Raw genomic sequence first — 19,048 nt, 5'->3', positions numbered from 1 at the left:
TTTTTGTAATAATAATTATACAGTCTTCAGTCTAAAATGTCAAAGCATGTACCCTATTAAATTCATGAATATAACTAAAAACATCTTTCTGCTTTCTATTACAATTTTAAGCTACAATTATGAGCTAAAATTCATAACTTTTTCATCAAGATAAAGATTATAATCCCAGCTTTGTTTATTATCGTACAGGTCATCAATATAGTGAAATAATAATCTTATACTGTATATATAGAATGTTACTTGAGATGTTTAATTGGAAGCAAGAAAAGGTGCAAAATATTTGTCAGTAACAATAAAAAGATTGATATATATTTTCATTGCTACTTCTTATAAAGAGATAAAATATCTACAAAATGCAAATCATTTGAGTTGGTTCAAGCTTACCATACATTTGGAGCATTTAAAAGGTTCAAACTGAAATAAAAGTCAGTTGGATTGGGTTTATTTGGTGTGAATTACTAGTTATGGTCATTTACATGCGTGCAAGGTTTAGGAGGTGAGGGATTAAGCAAGAGTACCAGAGAAGAACCCTCGCCCCACGGTCGATACCTCAGATTTGTCATATGTAGGTTTGTAACTCCCAACCCAGAGGGCTAGAACGACAATTCGGCCATGGTGCTATGAAAATGTACAAATGACTAACAATATAGACAATTTGCTTAAGTTTGATTAGTGTTATCTCACAAATTTATTCCTTTTTGGCCTTTACGATATCGATTACCATAACTACCTTGACTTTACATATGGGTTAAGCTACTTTACAGAAAGCCAGGAATTTGTTAACGAATGCACTATGTGCCATATAAATCTCTCTTTAATTATTAGATTAAAGACATTTATTCATAAAGCTAAAAAGTATCTCCCTTTAATCCTTTATCAAAGGATTTCTACTGATAAAATTATCAATTATCTCTTTTTAATCTATACTAATGCCATTTCTGTGATAGAATAGTTTCACTAAATATTTTCAAACATTATTTTCCCTTAGAAATGCTGTATAAATATCGATACTGTATATTCTAGATGAAAAATAATCTTAAGCTTAACTTTTGCTGAGAACAGTTGAAAGCTGTCTAACTAACAAATAAAACAGGGAGGAAAATGCGTAATATCTAAATATTTACATTCATATCCTTTACACAATTTACAAAAATAATCTCTCACGCTTAACTTTTGCTGAAAATATTGTTGTCTATCTAATAAGTAAATTAGGGAGGAAAATGAACAATACTATTTAGATTCATATTATCTAGCTTATTTTCTGGATCATAAGTCGCACCTGTGTATAAGTCGCAAAGGCCTTTCATACGATTTTTCCCGTTTTCGTACACGTGCAAGTCGCACTGGTGAATAAGTCGCACGTAAAAGTTAGGTCCATGTAGCCACATATACCCTATGCGTATCGATCGATCTCTAATGAAGTACGGAAATGATCACCAATCGATTAGAATAACTAAAACTGTCTATAAACTTGGACTGTAAATAAATAACAAATAACACTCACAATGATGTGATGTAAATATCTTAATGGATTTGGTCATGTTTCTGTTCGTTGATACTCTGCTATTACGTAAGCCTATTTCTGTCAAACATGGCGGCTGTTCGAAATCGTAAGTATTGGAAATCTGTTTAAGGGAGTCACACCGAAACTATGTGTTCTCAGGTGAAGCTAAACTTACCTGCTTTTTTTGATTGACAGAGTGCCCCATGTTGTCGTGAAGTGCATCAGAACAAGTAATAGTGGGCAAAGCCTGTAGGTTAAAATGGGGTCAGAGGTCAAAAGCCAAAATCATGAATAATGCAAATAACAACATGCAAATTAATATGAAAGCAAACGAAGTGAATAAGTGCTATTTTGTAAAAAAAAAAAAAACATGGGAGAATCCTACACTGAGAGTTAAGATACCTAATCTGCACTTGCTTCTCTCGAGTTAAACTCCAATTTTGTTGTTCTTACACTATTTATTATTGATTGCCAAATTTTGACCTTGTTTTACTTGGAACTTAAAATTTATCCACGTATTGATTTGTACTCAATTAAAAGGTTTAAAAAGTTCAATAAAACTTGCCAACTAAAAAGGACAAAAGAAAGCAAGACGAAATAGTGGAGAATGTGAAGAGGCGTCACCGAAACGAAGGGCACAGACGAGAAAGGACGAGAAAGGAATTAAGAGACAAAGGAAAGAAAACGAAAAGAAAGGAAAGAAAGGAGACGAAGAAGGGGTAAAACAAAAGCTAGGAGAGTATCCAATAGAAGAAATTTAAAGGAGAAAGAAAGAATGAAAGAAAATTAAGAATTAGAAGGAGGAGAAATAAGACAGAAGGTCAAGAATAAAAGAAAAGTTAAGGAAGAGGAAGAAGGTACAGAAAGAAAGTGTTGGATGGACATATCAAAGAGAGGCGGAAGAAGTAAAGGATACGAAGAGAATGGAAGAAGAGTGGAGGTCAGTAAAGGAGGAAAAGATAAGGTCAAACAACTAACGAAGTAAAAATTAATTTAACAAACTTGGAGGCCTCTCATTTATCCCTACATATTCATATCTGCTATCTTGCGACTAACCCTATTGGTTATTACGAAAACGTTGCTGGATTTTATTTGGCATGACACGTACTATGTTCAAGAATAAAGATAAAGGTCATTCATTTAAGCATTTCTTAATAATGCCTGCAACAGGTCAAATATGATGTTCCTAGACGGCATGCCAAATGAAAATTAATATGAACTATGTTGACAACTCTTTAACCAGGGGTTGCTCTGACTCAATACCATTACACTGGGTGTTACGGTTTTGAAGTTTTGGTTTTTGGCTTTTAGTGATTTTTTATAAACAGAAATATGAAACATAGTGAATCATGCAGGATATATGTGAAGACAAACAAAGATGATCAGAATGGTTACATGGGGACTTAAACATATTTAATGAAGCATTATAACGATTAGAATGGTTTCATGGATAAACAAACATATTTAATGGTGCATTCTAACCAAACACACATCTACAATATGGCAATTCAGTATTTGCATATTACAGAGTTATCTGCCATTGCAGGCAAGTATTGATTGTGACGTCATATGTTTGAGAGCGTAACATCATACTTTTCGGAGAAAATGACGTTAATTGTGCCCACAGAATAATGACGTCACAATTGGTACCTACCCGCAAGGGAGCTAACTCTGTAATATGCAAAGATGGAATATTAATGAAGTGATAGTTTAATACATATGATAGTATTTGGTAACATTATTTATGGTTTACATATACTGATTAATGCAAGTCACATTTTGGCATGGCTTAAACGAGCAAACTAAGTTGAAATGCTTTCCATGCAAGTGATCAATGTAAAAATGAAGTGAAGCCTTCCTTATTATGAACACCTCTGTATAAAGACCACCTGCTTATTAAGACTGCTTTCATAGTGTTCCTAAATGAACAATTCCAACACAATCTGACCTATGTATAAAGACCACTTGGCTATAGAGACAAATTTCCCCTTACCCTAGGATGGTCGTTATAGACAGGTTTTGTTTGTAGTGAGTCCATGCAAGTTTTGAGAGATAGCAACCGTGAAGTTTATGGTAAGTTTTCTTTATAATATATTGCCGCCCATTCTATAGTGTTATCTACATGAAGTGTACTGCAAAAGACAATGAAAAGCACTCCCCTATTGGTCACATTATACAGCAAAAAGAGAAATAACTGTTCCATCAACTGTATGCTGAAGGCTTAACACCTGCAGAAGTATAACACGTTTACATGCTTTGTTTGTTTGTTTGTTAGACTAATTAATGTCAAATGAACAGCCAAAGTCATAAAAAGGACAGCCCCCTTATGTATGTGGTGTGTATGAAGTGTGGGTGTGTGTATTGGGGGCATTTTTCAGACATAGGACAGAACTAAGAGAAAGTGTTTAAGGAAATATTTAATAATAAAAGGCCATTTCTGCTAAAGTTATATCAAAACAATCAATTGAGAACCTTAACTTTTCAGCAATTTTGACAGCTGTCACCCTTAAGACAGAGTTATCACCCTTTGAAAAGAGTTATCGCCCTTAGGACAGAGTTATTGCCTTTGTCTGGCATTTTCCTTTTGAGCATCAGAATGAGCAATATTATCCTCACTAGATGTTAGCATTTTTTAAATTAAAATGCCCTGTTAATTGTATTATGGTTATATCCCATTTAACATGTTAATTTTCTTGTAAATTTCGTTTTGAGTACCTTCATTTGTCCACACAACCTGTCCCCTAATACCATGGTAATAGTTCATTGCACAGGGTTCAAATATCGAGCCCCCAACCTTAGAATTAACCACATTCCTACCAGACAATCCACATACACATCCCAGCAGAACAGCCAATCAAAGGTAACAGATAATTGACATTGATATTGAAATATTTCTATTGAAGTTTTAATTAATATTTAACATTAATATTTGATTATTTTCCACTTTTATTTGATTTTTCTTTAGAGAGAAAAGGAAAATTAGCACAAATCTTGCTTTTAAGAATGCAAAGTGTTCAGAAATACGAATCCTACACTTTTAAATCTATAATTAGAACATCCTTTAACCGCCCTTTCATGGGGATTAAATACGACTGTAATGTGATTATATGTGAGATCTCATTGGATTAGTGACACACTGTCAGGAACACTTGTGGACACAAGTGACGAATGGAAACACACCAGGTGGCGCCTCTAATTACTGATGAGGTTTCCAATGTGCTTCGTTAGTTTGTTTTTTACCTGTTCAGTTGCTAAGAGCTTATAAGCTCTAATTATAGGACGCTCCTTGCCGACCTGTTTGGTTATAACATAACATGAGTTATCTCCCTTTGATAATGATTATCCCCCTTTGTTATCGTTCCTGTTGTTTTACCTGTTCTGTTGCTAAGAGTTTATTGGCTCTAATTATAGGACGCTCCTTACCAACCTGTTAGGTTATAATATTACATGAGTTATCTTTCTTTGATAATAATTATCCCCCCTTTGATATTTGCCAATGTTAGAGATGATTATCTCCCTTTGATATTTTCCCTGAAATGGAACATACATGTGACAATTTATGAACAATTTTATTAACATTATTTTTTTTAATTATTTCAGATTGAAGATGTGACCTTTTTTTGTACCAAATGACATTGAAACATAATTGAATGTGTATGGCATAAGGTAATGGAACAAGAAGACTGGACAAGTTGAGTAACACTGTCCTCCACCCCCCCCACCCCCCTCCCCTCCCCCACAATTCTATTTCCTAATTTGACTATAAATCTACCAATAAGGTTTACAATAAACTACAACACAACTGGGCATGTCTTCATATATGTACATTATTGTCCCAATTTGATTAACTGAAGACAACATGTGTTAAATTGTCTGACCGGTTCTCATTTTTAAAGTCAAAATGACATCATATTATGGACACTGTTTTCTAAATCCGGACGAATATTAGTATTTAGGAAAAGTGATAAAAGCAAAATTACTAATATAATATTTGTCTACAAAGATGTAAGTAACTATATAAATAAATATATAAATTTATGTGTAAATATTCTTTGTGCTAAAATATACATGATTATATATTATGAACTTTAAATTAGATATAAATAGGTGCCTTCTACTTTCGACTGTTTGGTTACTGTGATATCATCATATTCACTTACCAGGTTTTTATGACATTGGATACATGTTGGGTGCTAGGGAATAAAGTAGCTGTTCATCAGCATGTAGCAAATGGAGGGTATACTTACATATCTACCAATGTGCTAAATATTTGTCTTTATGATTTCTATAATTTTTTAATTTAAAAAAATGTAATATACATCAAATCTTTCTGCATAGTTTTTCTTAATCCCCCCCCCCCCTGTAATTTATGATCTTAAATGAGATTCGTTTACTTTTCTTTTTAAATGAGTTTAATGATATGTAATTTACTTTGTAAATGAATTTCAAGAAAAATTATTTTCTTATTTAATGATTTTATCATATATAATTTTCTTTGAAAATGAATTTCAAGAAAAATTATTTTCTTATTTAATGATTTTAATGATATATAATTTTCTTTGGAAATGAATTTCAAGATAACATGATTTTTCTTTTTAAATGAGTTTAATGATATATAATTTACTTTTGTAAATGAATTTCAAGATAAAGGATTTTCTTTTTAAATGAGTTGAATGAAATATGATTTACTGTTTTAAATTGGACAACAGTAAATACAAATTTCATCAAATAAAGCTGCGTTTTTTCAGGGATTTCTTAAAAATAATTTTATTGTTATAATTTCGGGTATTATCATATTCTATTGATAATTAAATCAGCATTTTTATATTACACTTAGATATACACAATAAATGAAACAAGGACAACTTCACTGGATAACGGGATGATTATGTGATAAAACATGTAGGAAATAAAATTATGCTGCTTTTTTTACAAGAATAGTTTTGCAGACATAGAGAACAACAGAAGAAAACAGTGTATTCTGATTAAAAATACAACAAGTAAACTACTTAACCACTAGCAGCTAAACAAAGATAGTGATTTTCAATATGATCAAGGAATTTTTTGTTCTAAATATGAAATAATAATAATTAATACAAATATATTTAAAATTATCCTTCTTTCAATCATACATTCCTTATTTCTTTCTTCAATTGTTTTCTTCTAAATATGAAACAATTATACAAGCAATACAAAATATATTTAAATAATTTAAATAAAACTTCTTATGTTTCTTCCAATCAGACATTCTTCATTTCTTTCTTCATTTACTTACTTATTGTATTTATTAATTCATTGATTCTGTTAAATTTTTTCTCCATTTTTTTTGTTTCCTTTTTTATTATTAATTTTTTTTAACAAATCTATACTTGTTTTTGTAAAAATATATACACATGTGCACCACAATCATAAATGCTTATATAGACACAAATAATAAATAAAATCATGCTTATATTTAAAACAACACAAACTGTATGTGATTTTGATATGACACCGACTCACCGATAATGACTTGGACCGTTCCTCCTTTTTGTCGGAACTTCCTGAACCTCCTCCTTTCCGGTCATTTTGTTCCTTATCACGTTGTTTTCGGGATTTCCGTTTTTTCTTCTTGGCTTTCGTGTCCACTGCTTTCATTTCCGGTTCTGATTCACTGTCACTGTCACTTGAACTAAAAAAAAAGTTATTCATTTAGGTATGAATGTCAGTTTTCTTCAATTTGAACTTTACATAAACTTGTTGGCAAACTACAAGACATCTATTTTCAAACAATCATCCTCAAAACGGAAAAAATAGCTATATACAAAAAGAGACATTTGTCTTGTTTAAATTGTATATTTTCTCTCTTGGTTTGAAGATAAATCTTTGGTTCTCTCAATTATTTGTTTAAGAGGAATATGTGTTATTTTTTTTCTTTCTATTTTTCTTTTGGAGCATTTGCAATCATTATTTCATTCCATATAGGGGATAGTACCATGGAGTTTTTTGGGGACACAATTAATTATTCAAAATATTTTTCTCTTAAATAATAAGCTCAAACTTTCCAATGGTGCTAATGGTGTAAAGTAAGAAGCTTTTGTATTGAAGAAAAGTAACCGTACTAATTTGTCTGCTCATGTTTTTGACAGAGAAAGATTACCATTTGTCAGCAGTGTAGCATCTTTAATTCTTGACAATTAAATCAAGAAGTTTTTTTAAGCACTTTTTTTTCATCCTACAAAAAAATCTCAAAATCATTATAGTTACATACTCTGAATCTGGTATTGCTTCACGAACATTTAACTGGGCAAGAATTTTGAGGCAGCCATCCATGGTTTTAAGTGACGCAGATTCAATCATGTGATCCACATCCTTTCGACTGAGATTAGCAGAATTATGAGTCTTTGCCGCGTCCTCTTTTTTACTACCACCATTTGTTTTCTGTTTTTTGTCTTTTCTCACTTCGTCATTTGACACAGATTTTTCTTGTTCTAAATACGAAACTATGGCTTCCCGTAACGTGTCTGACCCCATTTCAAACTGGGGATGGCACATCTCACGATTAGGTTCCGAGCCAACTAGTCCGGAATCTGACAAATGTCCTGAAAAGAAAAGAGGTTTAATATTTTGGACTGAAAAAGGCCCTCTAGTGGCTGAATATATATTCCATAGAAATGATTTTGATTTTACATTGAATTTATTTTGGCCTTTTATTTATTATTATTAATATACTAGCTTTATACCGTTTTTTACCTCATTATGAGAAAAGAGGGAAATTTTGGTGTTTAAAATTGAGATTCATGAGGGAGTTTTTTGTGTTCATCACAAAATGATCTATATAATAAAAGATGGATTTTAACTCCAACAACCTTTGACCCCTGGAAATTCATAATGAACTCTTCCAGCCTTTGAATTAGTTTAAAGAGTTTAAATGTGTTTTCAGGGATTAATGATTTGATACATATGGAATTTGAAAACATTCCTTCAGTCCATCTTATAACCAATTAAAATAACAAACACCAATTATCAAAATCAAAGATGGCCACTGTCAGCCATCTTGGTTTCTAATTTGTCTCAAAATTGAATGTGCTTAACAAAGTACTTTACTTTGAACAGTTTGATGATTTGGACAAGTGAAAATAATCGAACTTTGACGAACAGTTGACAAAAGAAACACTCCCTTTTCTTCATTTTTCCTGTTATTTACTCAATTGTACGAAAAGATACATTGCAGCCACGACAGATGTGACAAAAAGACCAAAGGTTATTATTTTTTGTTGTATAAATATGCTTTTTTTTATTTGCCAACAATATGTTTTCTGTCTTTGAATAATACAGAGTTACCTCTTTTGCTGGTAGGAACCCATTTTGACATTATTTTTTCATGAGTGAAATCCACATCGTTTTCTCCGAAAAATTATATTGTTACGCTCACAAACACATGACGTCACAATCAATACCTACTAGTAAGGAATAACTCTATAATATGCAAATAGAGTGTGGTTATGGTAACACTCACCATTTTCTGCGGCTGACATCATTTTGTCAGATGTGTTGAGTTGCACGCCCTTGAGTTGTGGCAATCGTACTGGACTATTGACAAGGCCCTTCTGCTCCAGGACCTGATGTGTGATGAACCGCGTCAGTTCTAACACCATGTCCGTCTGTTTACTACCAACAAATTCATGAAAATTACCAACAACAGATTCATGACAATTCATAAATTGTTCTGTTAACTCATAATTATATGTTGATCACCGTCAAAAGTTATACAAAGTATAGGATTTATATTTTAGAATAAGAGTTTATTTTTCTTTTATTTACTCACGCTTTGTTTTCCTGAGTTATGTGGTATTCTAGCACCGTTTGACACAGAACACGTCCCATCTCCAAAAAGTCGGCAACATTGAAGTGTCTCGGCTCAGACCTAAAAAAAAATCTCTAGAATTTAATCACAGTAAATTTTAGAAGAACCATTATTCTCAGTAAGAATATCTCCGCAGTGAAAAAAAAAACTTAACAGAAGAGTAAATCAAAGGGAGATAATTACAAGAGGGGGGATTATAATCAACAGGTATTATTTTTTATAAGGGTGATAACTATTAATGGTCTGGTTGATAATACAGTTGAGATAATTATAGTATATTGGTGATAAATATAAATCGACTGACATAATTATAAAGGAAACAATTGAAAGGGAGACAACTAAAACATTGACTGACAGGTAATAGTAAGGGAGATAATTATAAAAGAGATAACTTATAATAAATGAACTGACTGATAATGGAGTTGTAAAAGACATGACTATTGGTCGACTGATCATTATAAGGGAGATAACTATTGAATGATTGACACATTTGTAAGGGAGATAACTTATTGCCCACCTGATGATAACAAGGGAGATAACTATCAACCAACTTGTTGAGGATGGAGTTGTAAGGGAGATAATTATAAACCATCTGACGATAACAAGGGAGATAACTGTTGACCGACTTGTTGAGGATGGAGTTGTAAGGGAGATAACTATTGAATGACTAACCATTATAATTGTAAACCGACTGACAATAACAAGGGAGATAAGTATATTGTCTGACTTGTCGAGGATGGAGTTGTAAGGGAGATAACTATTGAATGACTAACCATTATAAGGGAGATAATTATAAACCGACTGACAATAACAAGGGAGATAAGTATACTGTTGACCGACTTGTTGAGGATGGAGTTGTAAGGGAGATAACTATTGAATGACTAACCATTATAATTGTAAACCGACTGACAATAACAAGGGAGATAAGTATATTGTCTGACTTGTCGAGGATGGAGTTGTAAGGGAGATAACTATTGACTGACGTACCATTAGAAGGGAGATAATTATAAACCGACTGACAATAACAAGGGAGATAAGTATATTGTCTGACTTGTCGAGGATGGAGTTGTAAGGGAGATAACTATTGACTGACGTACCATTAGAAGGGAGATAATTATAAACCGACTGACAATAACAAGGGAGATAATCATTGACTGACTTGCTGAGGATGGAGTCTGTGAGGGAAATAAGTAGTGACTGACTAATCACTATAAGGGAGATAACTATGGACTGACTGATTAATATAAGGGAGATAACTGTTTAGACTGACTTGTTGAGGATGGTCCCGCTGAAGGTGGCCTCAAGGGTGAAACTATTTAGGATATGCATTTGTCTCCACATCACCACTCTCCCTGTTGCCTCCTTACAACGCTTGATCTGAAATTTACAGGACTGGAAAGAAAACTTCTCAGGGGCCTGAAATAGAAATGAAAAAAATATACACCAAGAGGTCACTTAAATATTTAATTTTATCATGGCAAAATACAACCCTAAATTATGATTTTAATATTTCTAATGTCCAATCAACATCTAAAGACAATTTTAGACAGGTTCTCTGGATGTGATACATTGTTTGTGTTTAGGGAAACTGTAGTATATCAGTGTTGTGTCTCTTTGTGATAGTGACACTTTTGCCCAATTTATAGTGCTATCTTCACCGAAGCATACTGCCAAAAAACACCTAAGTTATATACAGTGAAGATATACTGTGACATGATCTCTGATCTTACCTTCTGTGACATGATCCATGGGAAGAGTCTTTCCTGAAGGAAAGCTTTGGCAGCACCTGTTGTCGTATTATCACCCTCCTGGGACGTATTGTTTCCGTACATAAACACATTATGTTTCCGACTGTGTCCGTGCAGGTCGCAGTATAACAATATCTAAAATCGGTAAAGAAAAAAAATATTTCAAAATGATAATTTGATTGGAAATTTTCAAGAAAACAAAACATGTACTCCCAAGAGAAAATTCAGTGAGGATCCCAACACGATCTCAGTTGTAAAAGAAAAAAAAATTTCGAAATGATAATTTGGTTGGAAATTTTCAAGAAAACAATACATGTACACCCAAGATATATTAAATTCAACAGGGATCCTGACACGATCCAGCAGGATTACCTGTCATATATTCTCTTGGGCAAAGAAAATTTCAGAAGCCAAAGAAACAAGAAATCTCTACAACACATGCACATTCCCCAGCCTCCAAATGAAATATGAATGGGATAGGACAGGTTAGACTTGAACAATACTATACTGTATACCAACTTTCTTTTGAGAGAGATTCACTTTCACAAATTACGCGATCAAAGCAATTTTTGGAACTTTATAAATCTCTGCAAATAAAAATCTACAGTAATTATAGGAATTTACATTCAATTTTTTAAATTCACAAATATTTATCTTCTCGTACCTGTTTTGAAATGGAAATCGCGAAATTTAGCAGCCACAAAAAAATGTTGGTTTTCATTATGCGCCCCCTCTCCTCATTTCATGGTAGTTCAGCCATAAAAGAGATATCTTCCCCTTAATATACCAGAGAGTCAACTTTTCACCATATCTGACATGAATTACTGGACTTACATTATGCCTTTCTAGAACTTTATCCATCATTGCCTTAACGTGCCACACCGTCGGAAAACTTTCCTTCCTCGGATGTCTGTAGTTACGATTTAAATCGCGGGCGGCGAGGGAGCACCTGTAGTTTCCTACTATCACACCGTCCGGGTTTAACATTGGCACGACCTTGAATATAAACGAGTTTCGGAGTTGTTTCGCCCCAGGGTCGGGACCCGTGACATAATCGAGGAGACCTTTCATCATCCAGCTGGCCTGAGATTCGCCAGGATGGACTCGGGCCGTTACCACAATCACCTGTTTAGATTCTTGTTCTTCCTTGGAATTATCTGTAAAACGATGAAATGTGTTTATCACATACTCATGCATTTACAACAGTCTCTGCCACAACAAATATATTAAGGGTAAACATTAGTAGTTTAAGCAACGCCAGGATATAGTTGGCAGCACTAGTACTGTGTCCTTCCCATCAACTGAATTTATTTACCCCTGAAGGTACATTTAGACTCTTCTAAATCAAAGACTAGACTAGTCCATTATGAAATTTCAAGGGTGAATGAGTTATTATCTTTACAGAAAAAATAAACATGCAGTTGTCTCCCTTTGAATCCCTAAAAACAAAAATGATTGTATTTTTGTTTCTTTCCTCACATTTTTTCTTTCTGGTTTCTGTATTTGTTAACCAATTTTTGATTTAAAAAAGTAAATATTTGACTTTTTTTTATTGTCTAATATACTTATGAACTTTGCGTGATGCAATTAAGCGACTGAATTTATCAAGCAACTCAAATAGAATCAATAAAAGGAAACTATATATACCCTGAGAATGTATGCGTATGAAAAAAAAAGACAATACCCACACATAATGTACCATGAGGTGGAAAAAAGTTCAGAAAGAATCGTTAAAAATGAGATATCATAAGCTTAATTAAATTTATATTTTGAAACAGAAATTTGCGTACCAAAGTTTGTGACAGTGACAAGGAAGCAGCTATTTCCAGCTCGTGTTTCACACAGAACTTCGCGTCGTATCCACTGTCGACGCTCCGGCGAATTGAGTAGTGAATCTAGGTCCTCTTTGAGGTCCGTGAATGTGTAGGGGTAACAGTGAGCCAGGTAGTATGTGTCTTCCTCATTAGGGAAACTCTGTAATTAATCAATATAATAAATGACTTGATTTAATTGATTTGTTTAAATAAATACATTTATAGACTCGTTAATGTTTTCGGGATGATAATTGTATGATTTTACAAACATAGACAGTCGCATCATTTCATCTGTGAGCTCCCTTCAGCATTTTAAATAGGAATTGTAAAATCATAATATCCCCTAAAAAGTATGTGGATATACATACACTCAATGTCCTATTTAATTTGAGAAAGACATACTATCCCTGGAGATCTAAATATACCTGAAAAAATATTCTTGCCTTCATGTACAATGTACCACTAAAAGAACAGGTCATTATAACACAGCATGATACTCTATTGATATATTGATATTCCTGGATTTTTGTACGAAAACTGCACGATAAACACAGAACTAGAGACTTCAACTATGGTGTCCTAAAGATAAGTTAGAGGTCAATCTGTAAAGTTTTGATTTGTATACAACATGTTATTTGAGTTGTCTCCCCTGAACCTGCCAAACATACCATTTGCCACTCCAACTCGTAGTAAGGAATTCCTCTCATCAGTAAAGGGCAGTGCAGGTGCATAATATTGCGTGAATAACTGAAACATAAAAATATTGTTTCTGAATTTTTGTTTTTCAATGAGAATTCTTATATTTATCTTTTGTTGTTTTACTGTTTTCAACTGAAAATATCCCAATTTGACCTCCATAATTTACTTATTCACCCCTGATATTTCATAATGGACTGGTCTAGTCTTTGATTTAGAGGAGCTTAAATGAATCTTCAGGGATGAATTATTTATTTATTCACCCCTGATGTTTCATAATGGACTGGTCTAGTCTTTGATTTAGAAGAGTCTAAATGAGTCTTCAGGGGGTGAGTGTGTGAATGAAATTGTATCAGGACAAGAAAGATAGGAGGAAACAAGATGGACACAGTAAATACTGTAAAATTCTGACACTTACCTCCCCCTACCTCATTCACCCATTCCCTACCTCCACTCTCAAAACTCCCACCGCTACCCCCACCCCCACACTTCCGAATCCCCACCCTCACGGACCATCCTAACCTCACCTCCCAGTTCCACTTTACATTAATTCCACACTTCTCCCATACTTCATCCCCATCCCCCATACTTCATCCCCACTTCCCCATACTTCATCCCCATCTTATCCCCCATACTTCATCCCCATCCCCCATACTTCATCCCCACCCCCATACTTCATCCCCACCCCCATCTCATCCCACTTTCCCCACCCCCATACTTCATCCCCACCCCCCATACTTCATCCCCACCCCATACCATCCCCATACTTCATCCCCAACCCCCATACTTCATCCCACCCAACTTCATCCCCACCCCACTTCATCCCCACTCCCATACTTCATATCCCCACTCCCATACTTCATCCCACCCCCCATACTTCATCCCCACCCCCCATACTTCATCCCCACCCCCATACTTCATCCCCACCCCCATACTTCATCCCCACCCCCATACTTCATCCCCCACTTCATCCCCATACTTCATCCCCAACCCCCATACTTCATCCCCACCCCCATACTTCATCCCACACCCCCCCATACTTCATCCCCACCCCCATACTTATCCCCACCCATACTTCATCCCCACCCCATACTTCATCCCATCCCCATACTTCATCCCATCCCCCATACTTCATCCCCATCCCCCATACTTCATCCCCATCCCCCATACTTCATCCCCATCCCCCATACTTCATCCCCACCCCCCATACTTCATCCCCACCCCCATACTTCATCCCCACCCCCATACTTCATCCCCACCCCCATACTTCATCCCCACTCCCATACTTCATCCCCACCCCCCTACTTCATCCCCACTCCCATACTTCATCCCCACCCCCCATACTTCATCCCCACCCCCATACTTCATCCCCACCCCCATACTTCATCCCCACCCCCATACTATCATCTCATCCCCACCCCCATACTTCATCCCCACCCCCATACTTCATCTACTTCATCCCCACCCCCATACTTCATCCCCACCCCATACTTCATCCCCCACCCCCATACTTCATCCCATCCCCCATACTTCATCCACCCCCATACTTCATCCCCACCCCCATACTTCATCCCACCCCCATACTTCATCCCCCCCATACTTCATCCCCACCCCCATACTCTTCATCCCCACCCCCATACTTCATCCCCACCCCATACTTCATCCCCACCCCCATACTCCCATCCCCCCATACTTCATCCCCATCCCCCCATACTTCATCCCCCCATACTTCCCCCACCCATACTTCATCCCCACCCCCATACTTCATCCCCATCCCCATACTATCCATCTCCCCCCCCATACTTCATCCCCACCCCCCATACTTCATCCCCACCCCCATACTTCATCCCCCCCCCTACATATCCCACCTATCATCCCACCCCATACTTCATCCCCACCCCATACTTCATCCCCACCCCATACTTCATCCCCACCCCATACTTCCCCCATACTTCATCCCCACCCCCATACTTCATCCCCACCCATACTTCATCCCCACCCCCATACTCATCCCACCCCCATACTTCATCCCCACCCCCCATACTTCATCCCACCCCATACTTCCCCCACCCCATACTTCATCCCCACCCCCATACTTCATCCCCACCCCCATACTTCATCCCCCCCATACTTCATCCCCATACCCCATACTTCATCCCCACCCCCATACTTCATCCCACCCCTCATCCCCACCCCATACTTCATCCCACCATACTTCCCCCATACTTCATCCCATCCCCCCCCATACTTCCCCACCCCCATACTTTCATCCCATCACCCCATACTTCATCCCCACTCCCCCATACTTCATCCCCACCCCCATACTTCATCCCCACCCCATACTTCATCCACTCCCAACTCCCACCCCATACTTCATCCCCACCCCCATACTTCATCCCACCCCATACTTCATCCCCCCCATACTTCATCCCCACCCCCATACTTCATCCCCACCCCCATACTTCATCCCACCCCATACTCATACTTCATCCCACTTCCCATCTCCCATCTTCATCCCACCCATACTTCATCCCATCCCCATACTTCCCCATACTTCATCCCCACCCATACTTCATCCCCATCCCCCATACTTCATCCCCATCCCCCATACTTCCCCATCCCCATACTTCATCCCCATACTATCATCCCCACCCCATACTTCATCCCCACCCCCATACTTCATCCCCACCCCCATACTTCATCCCCACCCCCATACTTCATCCCCACCCCCATACTTCATCCCCACCCCCATACTTCATCCCCATCCCATACTTCATCCCCATACTCCCCATACTTCATCCCCACCCCCATACTTCATCCCCATCCCCCATACTTCATCCCCATCCCCATACTTCATCCCCACACCCCCATACTTCATCCCCACTCCCCATACTTCATCCCCACCCCCATACTTCATCCCCACCCCCATACTTCATCCCCACCCCCATACTTCATCCCCACCCCCATACTTCATCCCCACTCCCATACTTCATCCCCACCCCCATACTTCATCCCCACTCCCATACTTCATCCCATCCCCCATACTTCATCCCCACCCCCATACTTCACTCCCCACCCCCATTATCCCATCCCCCAACTTCATCCCACCCATACTTCATCCCCACCCCCATACTTCATCCCCATCCCCCATACTTCATCCCCACACCCCCATACTTCATCCCACCCCATACTTCATCCCCATCCCCCATACTTCATCCCCATCCCCCATACTTCATCCCCACCCCCATACTCATCCCCATATACTTCATCCCCACCCCCATACTTCATCCCCACCCCCATACTTCATCCCCACACCCCCATACTTCATCCCCACCCCCATACTTCATCCCCACCCCATACTTCATCCCCACCCCCATACTTCATCCCCACCCCCATACTTCATCCCCACCCCCATACTTCATCCCCACCCCCATACTTCATCCCCATCCCCCATACTTCATCCCCACCCCCATACTTCATCCCCACCCCATACTTCATCCCCACCCCCATACTTCATCCCCACCCCCATACTTCATCCCCATCCCCCATACTTCATCCCCATCCCCCATACTTCATCCCCACCCCCATACTTCATCCCCATCCCCCATACTTCATCCCCACCCCCATACTTCATCCCACCCCCCATACTTCATCCCCCCCCATACTTCATCCCCCCCCATACTTCATCCCCACCCCCATACTTCATCCCCACCCCCATACTTCATCCCCACCCCCATACTTCATCCCCACCCCCATACTTCATCCCCACCCCCATACTTCATCCCCACCCCCATACTTCATCATCCCCACCCCCATACTTCATCCCCCACCCCCATACTTCATCCCCACCCCCATACTTCATCCCCAACCCCCATACTTCATCCCACCCCCATACTTCATCCCCACTCCCCATACTTCATCCCCACCCCCATACTTCATCCCCACTCCCATACTTCATCCCCATCCCCCATACTTCATCCCCACCCCATACTTCATCCCCATCCCCCATACTTCATCCCCATCCCCATACTTCATCCCCATCCCCCATACTTCATCCCCATCCCCCATACTTCATCCCCATCCCCCATACTTCATCCCCACTCCATACTTCATCCCCACTCCCATACTTCATCCCCACCCCTCATACTCTCACCCCCACCCCATACTTCATCTCCATCCCCCATACTTCATTCCCACCCCCAATACTTCATCCCCACTCCCATACTTCATCCCCACTCCCATACTTCATCCCCAACCCCCATACTTCATCCCCACTCCCCATACTTCATCCCCATCCCCAATACTTCATCCCCATCCCCAATACTTCATCCCCACCCCCCTATACTTCATCCCCATCCCCCATACTTCATCCTCATCCCCCATACTTCATCCCCATTCCCCATACTTCATCCCCACCCCAATACTTCATCCCTACTCCCATACTTCATCCCAATCCCCCAAACTTCATCCCCACTCCCATAAATGGTAGGGCATGAAAACATGATATAGATACATTTTTATTGAAACTTTAATTTTATTAACAGCAATATAATGTCTCTGAAACACAAATGAACAGGTTGGTGGCTCAGCATTAAGTTTTGTTACAAATTCATTCATCTCTGAAGACACAAACAATTCTGATTCAAAGACCGGAAAAGTCCATTTTGAAAATGATGAGGTGAATGAGTTAAAAATTGCCCTTGAACTTCGACCTTACCTTATATGGTGACCAGCTCTGATCCAGCCAATCTGTTTTGTTTTTGCACTTTTTTCAGAGTAGCACAATGGCCGCATGCCTGTAAGAGCGAAAAAAAAATAATCAAATATGTCCAAAAAAACCCAGTCAGATACACCATTGTAAAACATCATTTAATCCATGGGATGGGAGTTGATTATATAACTTTTAACTCCTTCCGAAGAATCGTGGGGCAATAATAATAGTGGCAATGACATTAAGTTTGTATGTTGAAAAAAATAACAAAAAATGTACAAATTATGGCAAATACAGTAAGTTTGTAAGATGGAGAAATAACAGACATGTATAGCTATACCTGTACTTACCATAATTATACAGACTGTCTCTCTTTAATAAGTTGACGATACGGAACTTATAGACCACGCCAGGAACAGCGTTCTGGACACGGAAGTAGTACCATTGTGTGTGACGATTGGTGTGGAGGTCGGTCTTTAACACAAGTTCATACTCAAACTGCCCCCTAGAAATATACAGTATTCATCATGATTACTATAGCATTAACATTTACAACTTAAAAGTTAGCTTTAAACAATGGTAAGTATATTATCATATTTGCCATAACTCCCTTAACCTTCACATCAATCTATCTTAAAGTTGACATGGGCAAGAATACAGTCTATCATTGTCTCCCCTGACCTAATCATTTAGATACAAGTACACTCTCCCTATCATTTATCTCCCCTG

At 38.0% G+C, this 19,048-nt stretch overlaps 1 protein-coding gene across 22 annotated transcripts in view; it reads right to left on the bottom strand.

Moving 5' to 3' along the window:
- LOC138309051 (uncharacterized) overlaps positions 1-19,048 on the bottom strand; it is a 115,523-nt gene that overhangs the window by 17,803 nt on the left and 78,672 nt on the right. For 6 of the 22 annotated variants that reach the window (XM_069250152.1, XM_069250153.1, XM_069250165.1 and 3 more), the window contains exons 6-19: positions 18,670-18,824; positions 18,326-18,404; positions 13,581-13,659; positions 12,889-13,072; positions 11,933-12,255; positions 11,081-11,233; positions 10,621-10,766; positions 9,312-9,410; positions 9,003-9,154; positions 7,755-8,085; positions 7,007-7,175; positions 4,745-4,798; positions 1,680-1,751; positions 385-414 (exon numbers count right to left, since the gene is read on the bottom strand). In XM_069250152.1, the coding sequence (XP_069106253.1) occupies positions 385-414; positions 1,680-1,751; positions 4,745-4,798; positions 7,007-7,175; positions 7,755-8,085; positions 9,003-9,154; positions 9,312-9,410; positions 10,621-10,766; positions 11,081-11,233; positions 11,933-12,255; positions 12,889-13,072; positions 13,581-13,659; positions 18,326-18,404; positions 18,670-18,824 (2,026 nt within the window). Of the gene's footprint in view, positions 1-384; positions 415-1,679; positions 1,752-4,744; positions 4,799-5,664; positions 5,698-7,006; positions 7,176-7,754; positions 8,086-9,002; positions 9,155-9,311; positions 9,411-10,620; positions 10,767-11,080; positions 11,234-11,932; positions 12,256-12,888; positions 13,073-13,580; positions 13,660-18,325; positions 18,405-18,669; positions 18,825-19,048 lie in introns of all 22 variants that reach the window. The other 16 variants (XM_069250159.1, XM_069250162.1, XM_069250173.1 and 13 more) reach the window with 8 other exon arrangements.

The sequence above is a fragment of the Argopecten irradians genome, chromosome 15 (assembly GCF_041381155.1).
Source record: "Argopecten irradians isolate NY chromosome 15, Ai_NY, whole genome shotgun sequence".
Lineage (NCBI taxonomy): Eukaryota > Metazoa > Mollusca > Bivalvia > Pectinida > Pectinidae > Argopecten > Argopecten irradians.
The sequence above is the reverse complement of the archived record's forward strand: the minus strand, read 5'-3'. Positions and strand labels throughout refer to the sequence as shown.